Source organism: Crassostrea angulata, chromosome 7 (genome assembly GCF_025612915.1).
Source record: "Crassostrea angulata isolate pt1a10 chromosome 7, ASM2561291v2, whole genome shotgun sequence".
Taxonomy (NCBI): domain Eukaryota; kingdom Metazoa; phylum Mollusca; class Bivalvia; order Ostreida; family Ostreidae; genus Magallana; species Magallana angulata.
In genome coordinates, this window is record NC_069117.1 from 44,998,859 (window position 1) to 45,020,219 (window position 21,361).

General features: G+C 32.9%; 1 protein-coding gene across 1 annotated transcript; it reads left to right on the forward strand.

Moving 5' to 3' along the window:
* Positions 1–9,078: 9,078 nt before the first annotated feature.
* Positions 9,079–20,453, forward strand: LOC128191740 (mucin-17-like). Its single transcript, XM_052863978.1, has 4 exons — positions 9,079–9,251; positions 12,047–12,113; positions 12,222–12,911; positions 17,886–20,453. Exons 2-4 carry the CDS (start codon positions 12,047–12,049, stop codon positions 18,605–18,607), a joined length of 1,479 nt encoding a protein of 492 aa, XP_052719938.1. The 5' UTR covers positions 9,079–9,251; the 3' UTR covers positions 18,608–20,453.
* Positions 20,454–21,361: the final 908 nt, after the last annotated feature.

Here is a 21,361-nt window from a genome sequence, read left to right on the forward strand (position 1 = left end):
CAGTGATGTCAACATTTTTTAAGTGTGATAATTTTTGTTTTAATTCTGGGTTTGATTTTTGGATCCCCCAATACTTGAAAATTATACCAAGACAAGCATTATTAGACATGGATGAAAAATAACGATTTCAAACAACTAATTTGGGCTGATTTACAAACTAATTTGCGACCATTGGCTTTAAAAATGAATTGAGGTGATATTTTCAAAAAAATCGGAAATCGATTTTACTCTTCGTCATAATGATGTAATAAGAAGCAATATAATTTCATAATTTATATCTTAAATCAACATGGACCAAGAAACAAAGGAAAATGATTATAACGATAAACACTTTCTAATATTTGTTTTAATACGATTTCACAAACAAATTAGATTTTTTGAGACATTAAAATCTTTCTCAACACAGATCAAAGCATTATCATGCATTATCATGCAGGTAATAAAACTGTCAATAGATAATTCTGTTTGTCTCCAGGATTTCATAAACAAATTATATTTTTTTATCATATACTTTATTTTAATCCTTTGTTATTTCTGAGAAATGTAGTCAAACTCAATGTCCTAAAAAATTCACTTGCTTTGATGTCATGGAAGCGACATATTCATGGAAGTGTACTTTAATTTTTACCCTGTTTATAAATCATATTTATGTCTAAGTACCGATGTCACATGGACTGTTGTGCAATCCCAAGGATGTAAAATTATAGTTCTTGCAATTGCACCTTGGTCTTGATCTCTCACGACCGAGTTCTTTCACCAAGGCAATAAACATAACATTAGAATAACAACTGGCATCAGGCACTATTCATGTACAGAAAGTGAAACTACCTAGCATATATCTATAGCTACTATATTAAAATAATAGACTCGAATTTTTGGTCTTTAATACCGATAAATCTAAAGAACTAAAGAATAAATGTCTTTTGTTTTATATATTCTAAACGTCATTGGTAATTGAAGATTACCAATTTGTTTTTATTCTTTCTCATTTAAACTTCCCTTATTAATAATCAACGAAAATTCCTTAAAGAATTCCGGAAATCATCTTGATTTTTTTTTGGATTTTACAATCTTGCGCTTGCGCAATACATTTACGCTAACGGGATCTTTAGTTTTTGTTTCCACAATATCATATTTGCATGAATAAACTCAGAAATGATAATTCAAATACGGGTAAATTTTCATTGGAAATTTGCTATATATTCTGTTCATATATATTAATGATTTCTTATGAGAGAAAGTATAAAATAACAATATATATACATTTCAACTAAGTACTTATTTTTGTCTTCGTGATGACAGAAATATTTGAATACATTTAAAAAAATTCATATTAAATTTCTTAGGAGAGTGAAGATAGAATATGTTTTATCGTAAAAATGAATAATGTCCTACGGACGCAGTTTTACGATAGAATGCGTTCCCTGTATTGTCTCTGTAGCAAAGAAAATACGTATACGTTGGTGAAAAGGTGTTGAATTCGTCCATTTATATGGATTAAAATATTTAGATGAAAGGTATTTACAGTCTCAAAAAGGTTTATTGTCATGAATTTGACTGTTATTTTCAAGGCAACTTCATTAATTTTCTACAAAATCGTTCCGGAGCGATTCTGCAATTTTCTGCTACATTACGGGTATATGGAAGGCATTCTAACTGTGGTGAGGGCCTTTCCCTAGACACGGTTAGATTATTCAAACTAAGGAAAGTGTAGTGAAATTAAAAGCATTATTGTAGGATTATAATAGCTTTCTTATATAAATGTCAATAGTACGGTTTGTCAATGTATCTATTTCGTAAATGTCCGATATGCAATGTCAAACCGTGCACGCACGGATTAAAGTCTAGTATATATTATATTTCTGGTATTCAGTACGTAATATTGCGCTAGGCGTTGATCAAAGAAGAAACTTTCTTTTTTATTCGACATAATAATTAAAGTTATTTTTTAAAGGGTCATTTGAAGTATTCAAAGCTAATTAAATATATTCCAATCCTTTGTTAATCATTCAAAAAATCCATTAAACTGATTTTTTAAATCCAAAGAAAGTCGGCGCTTAAGATGTAGATTCGGCAGGACTTTGGGCGCGCAAGGAGAGTGGAAAATTCATTAATTTATTTAGCACATTTTTCAAATTATAACTGTTATTTTGGTTTCTGTTGGACGTGGAATGGGTAGAAAAATGTTTGAATTGCAAAATGTTTTATGATACCGATAATATGGGTCTAAATATAGCAACAGGGCGTTATTGATGTAAAATCCTACCTATATACATCTGTTTTCAAATGATTTTTTTGTCTCTGAGTCTTCTCTCATTAAAAATGTCGCTTTTAAAAAAAAGAATGGAGAGATGACCCAGAGATGACTATTCATGTACTTTTTGAAAATATTTTTGGAGGATAAAAAATAAAGTCCAGAGATATGCCAATTGTTTCAATCACTATTTTATACCACATATTGTTAAGTCTCGCATGATTCACTTGTCTTGGATTAGTAAATGATATTATGTAGCGTTTTGGGTTCAATTCCTCCAGGGTTCCCATTTTAAAAAAAAATTGTTTTAAATATATGTTGATGTAACTTTATGTTGAGCTATAGAGTATATCTTAATTTGGATGTTATTGATTTCTGTCATATGCACACTATTTTCTGTTCTTATTACTAGTTTATTATGATATACAACAAAACTAATATTACTGCATTGAACTATACAAGCTATGGATTAACATTTCCAATATAACTATATGTCGGTTTACCCCTCATAACCCTTTTCAGAAAGCTTGTGGCAAAGAATACAAGAAAACATTGGATAAAAGCATCAAGGACTACAATAATAGTATTTCAGACAAGCTTAAGGAACTCCATAAAGGGAAACCTAAAGAATACTGGGATATTTTAAATAGTACCAATAAGAAAGACAAAACTAGTGTAAATATTGATTTAATGTTTGAGTTTATGAAAAAAACAAACGAAGGCACAGTTGAAGACCAAGAGATAGATATAAACATAAACTTAGATAATGATACACTTCTTAATCAGTCTATAACTTGTGAAGAAATTAGGAATGCTGTAAAAAAATTAAAAAAACAATAAAGCGCCTGGCGGTGACCATGTTATCAACGAATATATTAAGACAACAATGGAAACCTTCTTACCCTTATATGTAAACTTTTTCAATTTGGTTTTTGATAGTGGCCTAGTCCCAGACGATTGGCTATTAGGAATAATTAAGCCAATTTACAAAGGCAAGGGCGACAGGAGTCAGCCTGAAAATTATAGACCTATTACATTACTCAGTTGTTTAGGAAAACTTTTTACTAGTATAATATGTGACCGTTTAAACACCTTTGCTGACGAAACACACTTAATCAATGAAGCACAAACAGGTTTTAGAAAGGGTTATTGTACATCAGATAATATATTTGTTATTGATTTTCTTTGTAAATATGCACTAAACAATAAGAGGAAACTATTCTGTGCCTTCATTGATTTTAAACAAGCTTTTGATACAGTTTGGCGAGATGGACTATGGACGAAAGTTCTTAAAAGTGGGATAGATGGAAAATGTTTGAGATTTATTATTAACATGTACAAGGGTATTAAATCAAAGGTAAAAACTGGTCAACATTTATCAGATTTTTTTATGTGTAACATAGGTGTACGACAAGGAGAAAATTTGTCACCATTTTTATTTTCTCTTTTTATTAACGATTTGGAAGATTATCTATTAAGAAACCAGATAGAGGGTTTTACTTGTCCTTCTCTTCAAATACAGGATGATTTATTTGCTATGTTGAAACTATGTCTACTTTTTTATGCCGATGACACTGTCTTAATATCTGAATCTGCGCCTGATTTACAAAAGGCTTTAGATGTGTTTGCAAATTATTGTGATATATGGAAACTTAATGTCAATATAGCCAAAACAAAAATCCTCATTTTTTCAAAAGGTGCAATGTCAAAGCGTAAATTTTTGTATAAAGGAGTAACTATTGAAAACGTAAAATCATTTTGCTATTTGGGTATTGTTTTATCAAGAAGTGGAAAATTTAATAATGCTAAAAAAAATTTAGTAGAACAAGCGTCAAAGGCATTGTATGGTGTTTTACGTAAAATACGTTATTTTAGCCTACCAATTAATTGTCAGTTAGACCTATTTGACAAGGTCATTAACCCAATTTTACTTTACTCGTGCGAAGTGTGGGGTTACGAAAATTTAGATATTATTGAAAAGGTACATTTAAAATTTTTGAAATTTATTCTTAATCTTAAATCTAGTACTCCAAATTGTATGGTGTATGGAGAAACTGGAAGGTATCCATTGTCACTCTTTGTTAAATTTAAAATGATAATGTACTGGGCAAAAGTTTTGACAGCCCACGATTGTAAACTCACTAATGTAATCTATTGTTATTTTTATAGATGTTACAAAAATGGATCTTTTATACATCCATGGATAAAATGTATACATGATATACTCAACTCGTGCGGGTTGTCATATATATGGGAAAATCAAACAATATGTAGTTATAACTGGCTTAAGTCAACAGTTAAAGAAATATTACAAAATCAATTTGTACAAGATTGGGGAAGTATTGTAGATAACTCACCAAAATGTATTAATTATAGAATTTTTAAAACAAATCTCAATTTAGAAAAGTACTTGTTGATTTTACCTACAGATCTACGGATCACGTTTACAAAATTACGAACATGTAATCATCGATTCCCCATTAAAACAGGTAGATGGCATAATATTGAAAAACATTTAAGAAAATGTACAATGTGTGATTCTAATAGTATTGGGGATGAATTTCATTATATTTTAGAATGTACATATTTTGTAAACGACAGAAAAATGTTTTTACCCAAGAGATATTATGAAAACCCAAATATTATAAAATTTAACGAGCTCATGAATACTTTTAATGTAGAAAAACTAAAAAACTTGTCAATATTTATTAAGAAAATTTTCAAAGTCTGTTCTTCCAGAAACCAACTTTAACAACCTATTGTATTGTGATTTTAACTTCTTTTTTTGGTCATTATTACTTCTACTGTACATGTGATCCTTGACTGTATTCGTGTACATTTGTATATACTGATTTTGAACCTCAAATACCAGTGAACTGGTCTTGAGCGAATAAAGAATTGAAAAAAATTGATTTTTTTAAATAGCCGAAATAGACATGTACTTCAAATCTCAATATAGTTTGAGTAATCAATATCAATTTTTTGTTCGAATCTGTACATAGCATTTGGAGGTTATAGACATTTAAAACTCTAAGGATTCGTGTCGATGATACCTGCAAAATTACAATCTTGTGCGCCCAATATCTTTCGAATTTTTTTGGAGAATCGATTGGATACCATATGGAAGACTTTTATCATAAAAATGTAAAAGATTTCCATCAAAACATAGGGTATGACTGGTTATGTAAGTGAAATATGAAGACAGGTTTTCGATGCTTATATCAAAACACAAGGGTAAACATAGAATATTGATCGTTCGTTTCAAGACATTTATGTTCTAATTAAAAGTAGATGAAACCCATCTTCATCAAATCAATTCATAGAACGGAAAACATGAAAAGGGCATCAGATTCATTAAGAACGCATTGAGGCTAGCTCAGCGAGTGGAAAGCTGGGTCCAACAATTATTGTCGCGTGGATTCTTATCAAATCCATTTTCCTTTAAGCAGCTTTCGCCTCGAATTGAAAAGATAATTGAATATTTGTCTGTGTTGGTTCATTATCTTATTCTTAAAAACAAAAAAGACGTTAATGCAAAACGAACAACTAATTTGTAAAAACATGCTAAAATACGAAACAGACCAGCTTAAAACAAAATCAACAGCTTTTTGTTGCAAAATCAACAGACACAAATAACAAACAGCCGACATATATTTTTATTGCGTACAGTCATTACGTAAATATTCCGCGAAAATGCACGATATTAATAATGAAACAACTCAACGTACTGAGTTGAGGGGAAAATGCGCCTTAACTAAGGCGATCCTCAGTGCAATTGGTGACGGTGATTTGAGGAAAACCTCAGTTAAGGAAACCTCAAGGGCTTGAGTTAGTACTAAGGTTGAGTGAGAGGAAAGTTTGGTGACGGCGGGACCAGAACCCTTAAACTGGTCAGTGCCGTATGTCAAAAACTGACGTGTCATGTCCTTGTACAGACGACTGTTTCAACCGAATCTCCACAGCTCTAGTTGTGGGTTATCTTTGTATGTGCAATTCAGTGGTCACAGCCATCTAAACGAATCTGAAATTTGATAATAGATGTCTTCAATATGTGCACAGTATGATTAATCCCACACCAATGAAAATACTTGCATACCGGATCAGAACAAGTTATTGAATACCACTGATAAAAAAAAATGGTCACGTGGATCTGCAAGATTAAAGTAAAAATCAAAGTTAGTCAAGCCCCAGTCCTTTTCCGTTCCAAATAAAATATGAGATCACTAATCAGCTAATAAATTGAAAAAAAAATGTGAACACGCACATAGGATGTCATGCATCGATGCCATTAAGATTTAAATACACACCGGAAAGTACAATGTGGTGTGACGTAGGAGGTAGTACGAATTTCTTGGTTTTGGAGCGCTGTTCAAATACCACAGAAGCCATTCAACTTTAATGGATTCACTTTCGAAATCTCACTTTTGAATTCGCTTTAACCAAAGAAACATATGTAGAAGCAACGTACCAGAGACTGAGCTTGTCGATCTCGGCGTACTGGTCCCTGAATAAGATCTTCACGACAAAACCAAGTTCAAGTCCAAGTACATGTATTGTCATGTTGAAAATTTTAAATTTACCGGATGGCAGTTAGTACAAAATATACAAATTTGTCATGTTGTAAATTTTGCATTTACCCACACTCGGTAAATTAAAATTTTACAACATGACAGTATCTTACGTTTCCTATCATTCAAAATGGGATGGCGTAGTAGCCGTCCTGAAGTTCGTTCATTCCTTTTGTGAGCTCGTTTAAGTTAAGTGTTTCATCTATCTATCTATCTATCTATCTATCATCTATCTATCTATCTATCTATCTATCTATCTATCTATCTATCTATCTATCTATCTATCTATCTATCGATCGATCGATATCTTAAAATTACAACAACAAAAAAGGACTTGCAGAGGAGGCTAGGAATAGTGAGACAAATAGATACCCAAGCGTTAAACACCTACTCCGAAACAGTTCTAAACTGTATTTACTTGATGTTACTGAGACTAACCAATGAAAGCGCAAGTATTCCAATAGGCGTCTTTTTCTTGATAATTTCTTTCATTCCTCGTTTATAAAACTAGTGTATCACAGGCACGTAGCTGAGGAAAAAAACAATTAATACATTTTTTTTTCATTATCTGCGTTTTTTCCTAATCATTATTTACTGGTTCAAAAAGTGGATTGGCCAGTTAGCTTAAGGCCAAACGGCACGTTCCTCATGTTTATATAACTTTTTCCAGGAATTTGATATATTGATTTACCACTACTTTGACAATTAGGGTACCTTACCAGGCCTATGCATGTGCAAGATACTAGAGGATGCAATTTCCTATATAATCTTATTGAACATACACTTGATTTGCTAATATAATAAGAATTGTTGGAATAAATATATATATTTATAAAATTTTAATCATTCTAAAAATGATTATAAATAATAATAATTTGATTTGGTATATTATCAGGCCGTTGAAAATTTGAAAAATAATTATCATTTTTGGAGGACACCATTTTGTTTTTTTTTTAAAAAGTTTAAGGTCAGACGAAATGTCTGACTGTCACGACAGCCGTCGTGACTGTTCAGTCAAACACAACAGAATTCGTTTTATATTTACAATTTTTATATAAAATAAAACCAAACAAATATACATATTATAAACAATAAGATATTTAAGTTTTCTGATGTCCATAGACTTCGTCACAGGCATGTAGAAGAGTAGTGGGTAGATATGGCATGGCGTGAGACAGTGGCGGACAGGTATAACCACGGCGATGGACTGCCAGAAACTGGATAGGGACCTTATTAAATTAAACAAATAAACATATTTTGAGTTACATGATTAATATACCTTACATAAACATAGGCTAAGTCGCACGGACTTAAAATATAACATTATGGCAACAACAGCACGCCATACAATAGCACGAAACCACAGCGAATACGATCACTGCATAACGTTAAGAGTATCACACTACTTAACAAAGAAAAACCACGTCAAAACGATATACAAATACTCCGTACTACACGGACAATATACAAGTACACCGAACTACACGGCAAAAATACAAGTATATCATGCATTTATATCGCAATATAAAGCACACACACTCGACACGTGACCACACAGGAACACGCGCGAGCAAGCACCTATGTTTAACAGTTCTACCTCGTAAAACCAGTATATCAAAAGTAACAAAAAATACTTAATATAAACTCCACAGTAATGTAAAAAGACTGAGCCGTAGTTCAATTACAAAAGTATAAAACAGTTTAACTTACCCCTAATAGGAGAAAGGGTTACTCAAAACCTTAGCTGCTCATACCTGTCATGGGGAAAACGTGGCCACTGTCTGCCAGGTCTGCAATGCGGCAGTTTAAATAAAGTAAACGAACAATAGAAAAGAGCTGACCAATACGTACTATAGCTGACACCGTGTCCAGAGAGGTACACTACGGGTATAAAACTAGTTACACAGGAACGTTTAAGAGGGTCCCTACAGGATACTAATATGTAAAGAAAAAATATAATACCGGTAGCTACTGATTTGTGACACTGACCTTAAACTTTTTTATTTTCATTACATGACAAAATGTCGATTGTCAAAAAAACCCAGCAAAACACATATTAATTAAGGCCTAACTGACAAATTTGAATATTCTTCGGTTCGATTGGACCACGGATAAAGGCACTTGGCATCTTACTGTTATATATCGAAAAGTTCATCACTCAATCAGAAAGTGATGATTGTGAAAACGCGGCTCAATGCAATACACCCCCTCAATGCATGCTTATAGGTCTATCTGTGTTTTTTAACCTGTTCAATGGATCCAGAAGCGCCATGATAGCATCTACAATGTATTAGATTTAAATCGAAAGGTTTCTGAGCGAGCGTGCACTGCATGGGAGTGTTTACATTGGTCTACGAGCTCCTTTTCACTTGTTTGCTCTCTCTGATTAAAATCTGGTTGTAATACATGGAAAATATCATTTAGAATTGGTAAGTATAATCTTAATATTTTTTTCTACTTTCATGTTACATCATTTGTTTTAACAATAAAGAAATGAAAATTGAGAAATAAAGACATGTACAAAAAAAATGTTCTTGTGTTTTCTTGACATCATGATCAGTATGAAATTGAACTATAAAATATTACGAAATTTAAGAAAAAGCTGTACGTGTTCAAAGACATGATTTTTTCCCCCTTTTTACTAATCATTTTGATACTGTTTCGACTAGTGTTTATATAAAACATGTCGAACACTCGGGATGGTATGTGAAGCTGGAAGGGCTTCTCAGAAGATTTGATCACGTACCAACCAAGTTCATATCCTGGTGAATGTTTTTTGGATATATTTACTGTTTATAACTTATGTTTACATTTGAAAAGGCAAACTGTTTAGAATTGTTAAAATAACCGAGATTTTATATTTGCAATAATTCTTATTAATAAGCGAATAAGCCTATGCTATGATTATTGTGGCGTCATGAAAAAGTTCACTTAAGATATAAACAGCAAATTAAAAGGTTCACCGGGATATGAACTTGGTTGGTCACGTGATCAAATCTTGTGAAGCCCGAAGGGTTTGTCAGAAGATTTGATCACGTACAAACCAATGTTCATACTCCTGTGAACTTTTTAACATTGCTGTTTATTATTGCTCGTCTTCTTTTGGGTAATTAGATTATGTCACCTCTTGTCTATAAATTCTGCATCATATTTTAAATTCTATTTGTATATCTATATTTTACAATTCCAAATAAACCATGCTGATTAAAATTAATAATTTTAAGAAAACTACATATTTACAGAGTTTAAGTAAGGGACTATATTTTGTGGCGGAAAGTTTTCAAGAAGAAAATGAACAATTTTCATAAATCACTAGTTTTAGAGTACTGTTACTTTGGTTACTAGTATCTAATTTTCAACGCAGACCAAACTTTCAGATAGTTTTTGGATTACAAAATATTCGTGCTGTTCTGAAAAACATACCCCGGTATTTGAAAACATTTTGATATTTCTATCGATATATTTTGGCATATTTAGCTTATATTTCATATCAGAATCAAGAAAGAAATAACTACAATTTTTGCCTGAAATAAGCTTATTTCATGCCAAATCTCAATTTCTTTTTGAAGACGTGACCCCTACTTTTTTTTTTACTTTTGCACAAGACATTAAATGTATGTCTCTTTGTATACAAAGACTTGGAAAGATGGTATCACTAATATTTTTTTATTTGCGTTAAGATTTGAGTAAATTTTGTAAAAAACTAAACATCTGCTGTTGTGTTCATTATGTACTGGCATTTGAAGCCGTCAGTAAAGCAAGGTTTTTTAAACTTTGATATTACTTTTATAGTCACTACATGTGTTCAACTTCATTCTATATTGAAGTCATGATTAAACAATAGTTCAAACTAAATAAATTTGATTGATTTCTTAAAATAATCAATTTCCATGTCTAATTTTAGCAATAATTTCAGGAAAATTGTCATTTTTCTTTGGGGCCCCATATCTTCAAAAAATCGCATGTGACATTGGTCACAAATAGAATAAATGAACATTTTAGGTCCCTCCCTATCTAAAAATTCTTTATACCGAAATGGTTTTTGGATGATGGCATTACTAGTATTTCATGTACCAACCTCCGTAATATAACAGTGTTCTTGCGTTTACAATAATGCAACCGTCAAACGAGAAGCGCGTGCGATGATCATTGTGACATTATGAAAAAGTTCCCAGAGAATTGAACGTTTTCGTTTTTCTAAAGGATCATTTAAGGAAGCATTCTTGCAAATGTTAATATACACAACTGAACTTTTTCGCTATCCTTATGGTTCATATAAGGAAACATATTTGCAAATGTGAATATACAAAAAATTGACGATAAAATGATTTTAAAATATCATTGATTTTAAGAAAATAATCAATTATAACCCCAACTTTAGAGCTACAGTAAACTATTATTACAATGACAATCCGTATATTGAAGAATCGAGGTGTCTGTAAACTTCCGAAAAATTCTATTCCAAACTTCAAATTAATAGTTGAATCGATATTTCAAAAATCCTATTGAAATTTGGTTGAAAAAATATGTTGTATCGTATTTATTTGTTAAACACTTCGGAGCATTTTATAACTAAGCTACGTGGTATCTAGGTCAGTTCTTGGTTCTTTTAAGAGTGTTCGAGAACCAAAGTCGACAATAAAAAGGAAGTACTCGGGGTGTTACTGTAAACCCTCTTTGATCTGCGGTTAATCAATTTTGTGCGACCCACCAGCCAATGTATAAAACAGGAGGACTGGTTAGCTGCGAAAAATACTTGCGACCATGATGGTTCTTGAAAAATTCGCAATATCATCATTTAAAACGCTTTGATGTGGAAATGTTGGCTCCCTCACTTCGAGATTAAGCGATTAATTAAGGAATCGTTCTATGAGTATTATGAGTTGATCACCATGGTCGGGGCGTTTAAATACAATTATAATGATCATCTCAAAATATTGAAAAGAATATTCCCTATTACTTATATTTATATAATTTTCAGGAACTGTTCGATTATACTATATACGTTACAAGATTCGTAGTGTTATCCCAGACAAATACATTTGCATGGGGATGTAAATATATAGGTGTAATAATGTCCAAAAATGTATTTTGTCTTGGAATTAGATTGGCTGAAGAAAGTTTACAAAAATTGTAACGCAATCTGATTGGTCTTCTGAATCGCTTTTTAAAAATTTATCTCATTTTCACTCCCCAAGTACTCTAACAATTACATATCTTTCAGATGTTATTAAAGATTGAAATGATGGAATGCGCCAGTCTTGTGGTGATCATATGGATTTTGATGAAAGGTATCTCTCTCTCTCTCTCTCTCTCTCTCTCTCTCTCTCTCTCTCATGTGTAATATGTACCGTTTATTGCTTTGGAAGTGAGTTAAATTGTCCATGCTTTTGTTTTAGTACATCCAACGTCCAGCTTCAGTAGTGCAAAATATATCTGGCCGCTTACTGACTCGACTTTCAATTACGAGAAAACATCCTCTACACCAGGAAACTACACTCAATGTGGATTTCACTTCGATGGTAACCATCCTTCATTTTCCGGACTCCCGTTAAAGTTAGACGCCTACAGTTTTCCCTTCATAGAGATAAACATTGGCGACGCCAATGAATTCAAAGACTTTTCTTTTGCGATGTCCGTTAATATTTCTGGTTCTACGGGTTGTATATTCCATTTCAAATCCATGACTTCACCTGATACCATCACGGACGTCAGTGTGTGTATTGACGGTACAACGCTGACAATGGATTTGTTACCAGACCCTGGAGCCCTCCCTCCTTCCCACTCCGTACCATCGCTCCAAGGTCAGTGGGTCATGATACAGGCAGGGCGAAGTCAGTCATCTTCTGAGATGAAATTCATTGTAAGCACCGCCACCGGTCTAATAAATCTCACAAAGACATCCGATTCATATGGTTCTAATGTCAAATTGGGCTTGCCCGGAATTCTTCGGATCGGAGCGAAGCATGACAACAGCATGGCGCTATCTATGATGGTGACTTGCATTACCATGTACGTCGTAACTACAAATACAGGAAGTGACGTCAGTTCAATCGAAAATGAATGCAAATCTACACCATCGGTATCAGGTGAGTAGGGTTTGTACCCGACAGAGCTTAAACTGAATATTTACCCTAAAAAAAGAATTTTAAACACAAAAATATTTAAGTTTCTAATGCAAATACATGTACAAACATGCCTCCCATTTTTAGATGAGATACTCATTAAAATCAAAGTACTGAAGTACTGAAAGCCGGGCTCTTTTGGTGTGTCTTTATGCATATTGTGTAGTAAAGACTGAAAATCTCTCTCTCTCTCTCTCTCTCTCTCTCTCTCTCTCTCTCTCTCATGCTATAATGTCGGCAAAGCATCAGAGAGCGATCAATTTTTGTAAGCGGCTAAAAACAAAAATATGTCTGTCTAGTAGAAAAAAGTTCAACAATTTCTGCCTTGAATTTTGCAACAAGCGTTATATATTCAATCCCCATTTCTTCAACGCGCAGCGAAGTAGTTCATGGAAATTCATGCGCATTGTATGTGTCCAAAATGCATAGTCTTCTTTTTAAAACACGTTATTATTAAAAAAAACTAAAAAAGATAGACAATTCTCTCGAAATTATAAAAAAGTAACAACATGCAAACACTTTTGACAAAACGTGTCTCTTTGTGTAAGTATTTGGTAAAGCGGAAGCTTTGACTTTGACGCTGTTTGGTTTTTTGTTTACTTTTGAAGTTGTGCTATTTATAGTAACATTGGCGATTTGCCTGCCTACAGCCAGGACTCTGCTTTCAGCAGAGCCCGGCTAAAAACTAGAGTATGTCCAATGACGTATAACAAATGAGTCTGTCTCAATTTATTGCTTCCCAGATACAAGTCACTATATAACAAGTGTTGCTTATTGGCGATAAAAGAGTAGACTCTATATTTTTCATAAATTATACTTGCATTGAAGTTTATAATTTTCCCCTACTACCAACTATTGTGTATACAAGGGAAGCATTTAGAATTAATGATTAAACAAAATTATGAAAAGTTTACTCTATTGTTAGGAATTATCACTCGAATAATCAATCTATTAAATCTTAAGCTAAAAAATACCTTGATTGCAGTCAAACATTTTTCCCGTTTCACATTAAAAAACCCCCATAAAAATTCACATAAAATAATTCATGCAGCATTAATGTAAATAATAGCATTTATTGTCAAATTAGAATAACAATGTTCACTCAAACATGTGTTATATTCTTGATAGTCCCAGCCAGATCACCAATATTACTGTCAGTTAAAGCATACCTTTTATACGGAAGCCCGTTGGTGCCACGTAGGAAAAATATTTTATCTGGCGGCCGCCACATAATTTTCTGGCGGCCGCCACATAATTATTTGGCGGCCGCCAGATAAAACCTGGCTTCCTGATGCGCGCGCATGTTTTAATGGGAGCTTTTTAGGGAGTTGTGGACACACTCTAATGTATTAGTTTTATTAATTATTTCTGAAACTTGACATTAAATATCAACTGCAGAGCTTGGGATTTTGAAAAACTGGTTGAGTTGAATGTATAGAAGACTTTGTTGTTAGAATCTAGAATGAATTTTATATTACTTTGTGCCTTGTATTATACATGTATGTTGTAAAATATGGTATTTTAGAGTTGATTCTGAACTTTTAAAACTGAACTAAACACCCGTTCAGGAAATCTTAACATTAAAAAACCTTAACTTGAGAGGAATTTTTATGTAAACATGTATAAGTAAAGGAACGCACTGTCTTCTATATGTTTTAATTTTGGTATAAGAATTTACCAACGCAGATTAAAGTCAGCTTTATTGACCACGACAGCCAGTACAGGCAATATTATCACGAGAGCAGATCCATCTATGACTTTATAAGGATAAACTGGGATAAGTGTGTACTAGCATTCGTGGCCATAAAAATGAAACTATTTAACTGACTGTGTTGTTAAACTCTTATTCCAAATCACATGAAAGGCAGTACAATAAAAAGACCGTGATCGGCCACAGTCTCTCTGGGTAAATCAAAGTACTGAGAATACTGAAAGGCGAGGTCTTGAAAGTTTGAATTTGTAATTGTTCACGTTTTCCTCCATTATGTTCCAAAAATTATGAGTTTGAATTAGTTGTTTCAATCTACATGTAGTATACTAAATTTCGGCTTTGTGCAATTGCCTGATACTTTGTCATAGTTTTGCTAAATCCCGACTGGGACTGTTCTTCATAATTGTAGAAAAATGTATATTATGTAAAATAAGACCCCATGAAAAATTAAAAAAGAATACAACTAACCGGGAAAATTAAAACAACTATATGTCACAGATTGGCCGTGCTGGTTGTCAGAAAGAATAACTAGTTGAATAATTAACTACATTTTAATACTGTTCAATACATTTGGTTACATTGTAATTTAAGTTTTACAGAGAAATATATTTAAGTTTTTGTATGTCACTTATTGGCTGGTCCGTAATGGCGGCCTCGGCGGGCCCACAAAACCATCCGTCCGTGTATCCGTGTATCCATGTAAGACAGGCCAAAGTTGGTGAATCTTGACTGTTGAATTGTTTATGGTGGTTCTATTTTCCAAAGGCTGACTTCCTTGAATACTGAATACTGCAACACTGGGATCTATTAATAGTATACATTTCATAACTGTATATACCATACATTGGGGTTATATTCTATGCACGTTTTTCCACATACATATACATTACTTTACACATATACTTTACATGTATTTACTTATATTATACATGCATACTTTTACTCATGTTTTACTCATATATTTTTATACTTGTACTTTACACATACTATATATATTATACAAATAGCATGTTTACTTATACACTGAATTCACGCAATTACTATACACACTTTTTACAATATTTACGGAGCATTATTACTTTACAGTTACTTTGTATACTTTATAAACATTACCAGTTTTTGTGTACTTAAACAATATGGTAAGATTAAAACAACTTTATGGAACAAATGAACAAAAAATACACAAAAAAGGAACTTGGCTGTCATTGCAACTGAAATTAACAATAAACAAACTTTGTGTCAATTTTCTACAATTATGAAGAACAGTCCCGGTCGGGATTTAGCAAAGTTATGACAAAGTATCAGGCAATTGCACAAAGCCGAACTTTAGCATACTACATGTAGATTGAAACAACTAATTCAAACTCATAATTTTTGGAACATAATGGAGGAAAACGTGAACAATTACAAATTCAAACTTTCAAGACCCCGTCTTTCAGTACTCTCAGTACTTTGATTTACCCAGAGAGACTGTGGCCGATCACGGTCTTTTTATTGTACTGCCTTTCATGTGATTTGGAATAAGAGTTTAACAACCCAGTCAATTAAAAAGTTTCATTTTTATGGCCACGAATGCTAGTACACACTTATCCTAGTTTATCCTTATAAAGTCATAGATGGATCTGCTCTCGTGATAATGTTGCCTGTACTAGCTGTCGTGGTCAATAAAGCTGACTTTAATCTGCGTTGGTAAATTCTAAATTCTAATTCTAAATTAAAACATATAGAAGACAGTGCGTTCCTTTACTTATACATGTTTACATAAAATTCCTCTCAAGTTAAGGTTTTTTAATGTTAAGATTTCCTGAACGGGTGTTTAGTTCAGTTTTAAAAGTTCAGAATCAACTCTAAAATACCATGTTTTACAACATACATGTATAATACAAGGCACAAAGTAATATAAAATTCATTCTAGATTCTAACAACAAAGTCTTCTATACATTCAACTTAACCAGTTTTTCAAAATCCTAAGCTCTGCAATTGATATTTAATGTCAAGTTTCAGAAATAATTAATAAAACTAATACATTAGAGTGTGTCCACAACTCCCTAAAAAGCTCCCATTAAAACATGCGCGCGCATCAGGAAGCCAGGATTTATCTGGCGGCCGCCAAATAATTATGTGGCGGCCGCCAGAAAATTATGTTGCGGCCGCCAGATAATAAGTGGCGGCCGCCAAATAATTATCTGGCGGCCGCCAGATAAAATATTTTTCCTACGTGGCACGTACTTTTACAACATACACCATAGGATAATATTGCATTTTAAATCTCATACCATAGCATTAGAATCTCATACAACAGAATCTGCACCAAACCATACAATCTCATAGACTCTCATTTTTCATATCATATCATACCTTAGCATAAAATAAACAAAATTCAATAATTTCAAAGTCAGATGTCTTTGAAATGGGGTACAAGTAACACATGTTTAACCATATTCATTCTTGTTTACGGCAGGGGTCATTTTTCTTCATGTTTAACATGAATTGCTATCGAAGTAAAACCTATCACTTGAAGTTTAGCCTTTGGGTTCTATATTATCACAATTTTGCAGTAATGTAACATTATCAACCTCAAAGAGAGTTGAAACTCAAAATAAAAAATAACATCAATACAATGTTGGTTTTGATTATTGACCATTATGAAATCAAAAGATAATGAATATCTATACTTATAAATAAAGACATTTTGCTAATAAACTACGAAATGCCTGCACCAGAGTAACTGCTTACATCTTTACTATTTCATCACGTGTGAGTTGATATCTGTAAGCTATAATGAAATTTCAACTGATAAGTAATTATTGAGAAATAAATTAAAAACCTACTTTCATTTTCGATAAACCAGCCTGAAATAGCAAAAATGAGAATAAGGTGTGGATACGATTCTCTGTAGATACCAACCAAACTTCGGTGGCCACCAATAGTAATCGATTTTATTTACATTAAATGATAATCAGAAGTATGATCCCTTGTGGGTTTTTTTTATGTGGCACCGCCGCCATTGTAACCACGGTAACGTAACAGAGGATAGAGAAGAAGAAGAAATTAAGCTAACTTCAAGACAAATTGTAAACAATTGCAAAAATTTAGGCTATCTAAACCAAAATGTGTAATGCAATCAAAAATTTCATAAAGAAAATTCCTTCCTTAAAAAGAGAAAAACGTTTGGAAATGCATAAGAATTCATTAATAAAACTTATTTTGAAATGAACTCTTTTAAGGTCTACCTGCCACTTCCTCAACTGGATGTCCATTTCTTCTCACCACTCAATTTCAAACTACTCCGCAAACAACCAATCCCATTTCAACAGAGATGACATCACAGTCGACACAAACAACCAATCCCATTTCAACAGAGATGACATCACAGTCGACACAAACAACCAATCCCATTTCAACAGAGATGACATCACAGTCGACACAAACAACCAATCCCATTTCAACAGAGATGACATCACAGTCGACACAAACAACCAATCAAATCTCGACAGAAATAACAACACCAATGTCGCAAACAACCAATCAGATATCGACAGAGATGACAGCAAGTGTAACGAGTACATCATTTACAACACAGACGGTTTTGACAACGGAAACACAATCCGCCCAGTTTACGACTATGACAGTGACGGCGGAGACTAATACTTTAACCGCACAGTGCAATCGAGCAGAGTTGGGGTCTTCTCCACAAAAGAGAAGTGGATCTTTTATTCGCGTGAAAGAAAACGAAATTTTCAATGATCCAGACAATCTTATTGGAAGTGTGAACGTAGGTAACAAGAAAGAGTGTGCTGTGGCTTGTTTTGAAGTTGACGATTGTTTGTCGTTTTTGTACAGGTATAATACTGGCGGACCATCTCCTTGTTCTTTATTCAAAACTCTTATCCCGTCCAACGGAACTCATATGTTGAATAGTCATCTTTACATTGTGAAGTGTCAGTGAAACTTTCGATTTTTTAAAGTTGTCTTTGTTTTTTGTTTTGTTTTTAGCTCACGTGAGCTGAAAGCTCACTCAGGTGAGCTTTTCTGATAACTTTTTGTCCGGCGTCCGTTTGTCCGTCCGTCTGTGTGTAAACTTTTAACATTTTTGACTTCTTCTCCAGAACCACTGGGCCAATTTCAATTAAACTTTACACAAGGCATCATTAGGTAAAGGGGATTCAAATTTGTTAAAATGAAGGGCCACACTTTATTTCAAGGGAAGATAATTAGGATATATTGAAAATTTGTCATTATTTTTCAAAAATCTTCTTCTCCAAGCTGAAACTTGTGTGGAAGCATCCTCAGGTAAAGTAGATTGAAGCTTTTTAAATCTAGTCCCCGGGGGTAAGGTGGTGCCAGAATGGGGGTCAAAGTTTTACATAGAGTATATAGAGTAAATCTTTTAAAATCTTTTTCTCAAATACCAATCAGCCAGGAAAGCTGAAACTTGTGTGAAAGCATCATTCTGTAGTGTAGATAAAAATGTGTTCAAATCATGGTCCCTGGGGGTAAGGTGGGGGCACAATGGGGGTCGAACTTTTACATAGGAATATATTGTGCAAATCTTTCAAAATCTTCTTCTCAGAAACCGATCAGCCAGGAAAGCTAAAACTTGTGTGGAAGCATCCTCTGGTAGGGTAGATTCAAGATTGTTCAAATCATGACCCCGGGGTAGAGTGGGGTGGGCAAGGGGGCAAAAAGAAAATTTTTAAAGTATCTTTTTCTAAAGACCACTTGCCTAGAAAAACTGTAACTTTAATGTAAGCTGATTATAAACATAAAAATATCCAGGGTAAAAATGGACTTTTATTTATTATATATTTGTTATTATTATTTATTATTTATACAGGATCTTTATACAGGATCTATTATACTTAATTGTCCAGATAGTTTGTATTAAGACTCCGTTAAGCTGATTTTAAAAAATAGCTATTGTTGCTCGGGTGAGCGATGTGGCCCATATGCATCTTGTTGTACTCGCTTTTGTTTTGTTTTTGTGTGTGGGTATGTAGACGATAAAAAAAATATACTGTAATTCATCCTTGGTAATTGATTGGTAATCGAGTTAAATTAACCACACAAAGCAGCTCTGGCGTTCAATGGTATGCCTCCTAACTCTCAAGGTGTAGTTGCTAACCGAGACTAACCATGTGGATACTTAGTATTATTATTTTTTACTTACCCAATTGCTTTTGAAGGAATCATCTTTATTTTATTCCGACCGATCTTCATTCATTTTTTACTAATGTTGTAGAAAATGTACGTTGGCATTCCTTTACTATGTTATTTCAAATGAATGGAGATAGCAAAAAATGCTGAAAATCATAGATTGTTCAAAATATAAAAAAAAATCATTTTGCAAAGTTAAGATACCTGTGTTGCATCTTCGTTCGTTATTTCTCCACTCTTCATCAACCTTAATAAGAAAAAAAATATTCATTAAATATGCTATTAATTTAATTTTGCAATTCATATTTCTACTTCTGAATATTTTTTCTTCACTGAATGGCTTTGGCCTACATGCTTATCCTAAAATGGGGCTTTATAGAGAATTTTCGATATACTATATTTTTTCATAGCTCTCATTCAAAAAAAAAGGGAATGAAGATGGGCTTAGTTTCCGAAATATATTCGAAGAAAAGTTGACTTAATGTGTTTCATTTCATAAACTCTAGTGTACAAGTTATCCAGATAATTTGAGTCCAAAGAGAACATAACATTGCAACAAAATCTCGAACTCGAGTTCAATGACGTGTTTATAGATATAAATGACTATTTTGAAAAATATCAATAAATATTTACATTTTTCAGTGTCTTTGTCTTTGATAACAGTCCAATAAATTCAAATGACGTAATGTTGGGGCGCAAGCGGGGTTTGCATAACTAAAATTCTAATATTTATAATTGTATAATTGCTGAAAACTATATAAATATAAGTAATAAGGAATCATTCTTTGAATATTATGAGGTTATAATTTCGATCGGTCGATCAGTCGAATCTATCATAAAGCCTTTCGGGTTTTACAGGATTTGATCACTCCCCGACCAAAATTATCACCTCATAATACAAATAGACTAATTCCTTATTCCTTAAATATACATGTATATAAGTACACTCAAGGTCACTTGCACTTGGACAACATTTTATAATTGAATACACATATATATTAATTCATGCAGAATCTTTATTGGTAAAATGGCATCCGATTTCTTGGGAGCTAGTAATTTGAAACAAAATAAATTCTTTGACATTTAAATGAAGACTTTGAGTCAGTCAGTCCTGTTAGTTTTTGATAAGCGTGATGAACCCCGTTCATGCTACAGTCTTTATACCGGTAACGAATCAATATTCGGTTTCATTGTGCATGATGCGACTATTATGATCGGAATTCCAAATGTTTTAATTTATTTGTTGTTTCTATTTTGTTTCTTTGTCCTTTTAAACTGTGTTATAAATATATGAAGCATTAATTAAGGAGATAGTAATTTCAACATCCCTCCATTTTCCTAAATTCAAATTCGTTTTCTAGTATCGAATCAAGTGCCCTTTATCATTTCTGATCCAATATTTTGGGGCGTATCATTTGATTTGGAGGAGTTTTCATGTTGCATTACTTTATGAAATTAGGCCTTCATGAAAACACTTTATAATAGTAAGTGAATTTAACTTATTGCGATTTGTCTTTGTTTTGTTCGTATATTTGACAATATATCC

Excerpts from the sequence above, each read along its gene's own strand:
- LOC128191740 (XM_052863978.1), top strand. The coding sequence starts at position 12,047 with ATGTTATTAAAGATTGAAATGATGGAATGCGCCAGTCTTGTGGTGATC. Across the intron at positions 12,114-12,221 it reads CATATGGATTTTGATGAAAG|TACATCCAACGTCCAGCTTC; the intron begins GTATCTCTCTCT and ends CTTTTGTTTTAG. Across the intron at positions 12,912-17,885 it reads ATCTACACCATCGGTATCAG|GTCTACCTGCCACTTCCTCA; the intron begins GTGAGTAGGGTT and ends AACTCTTTTAAG.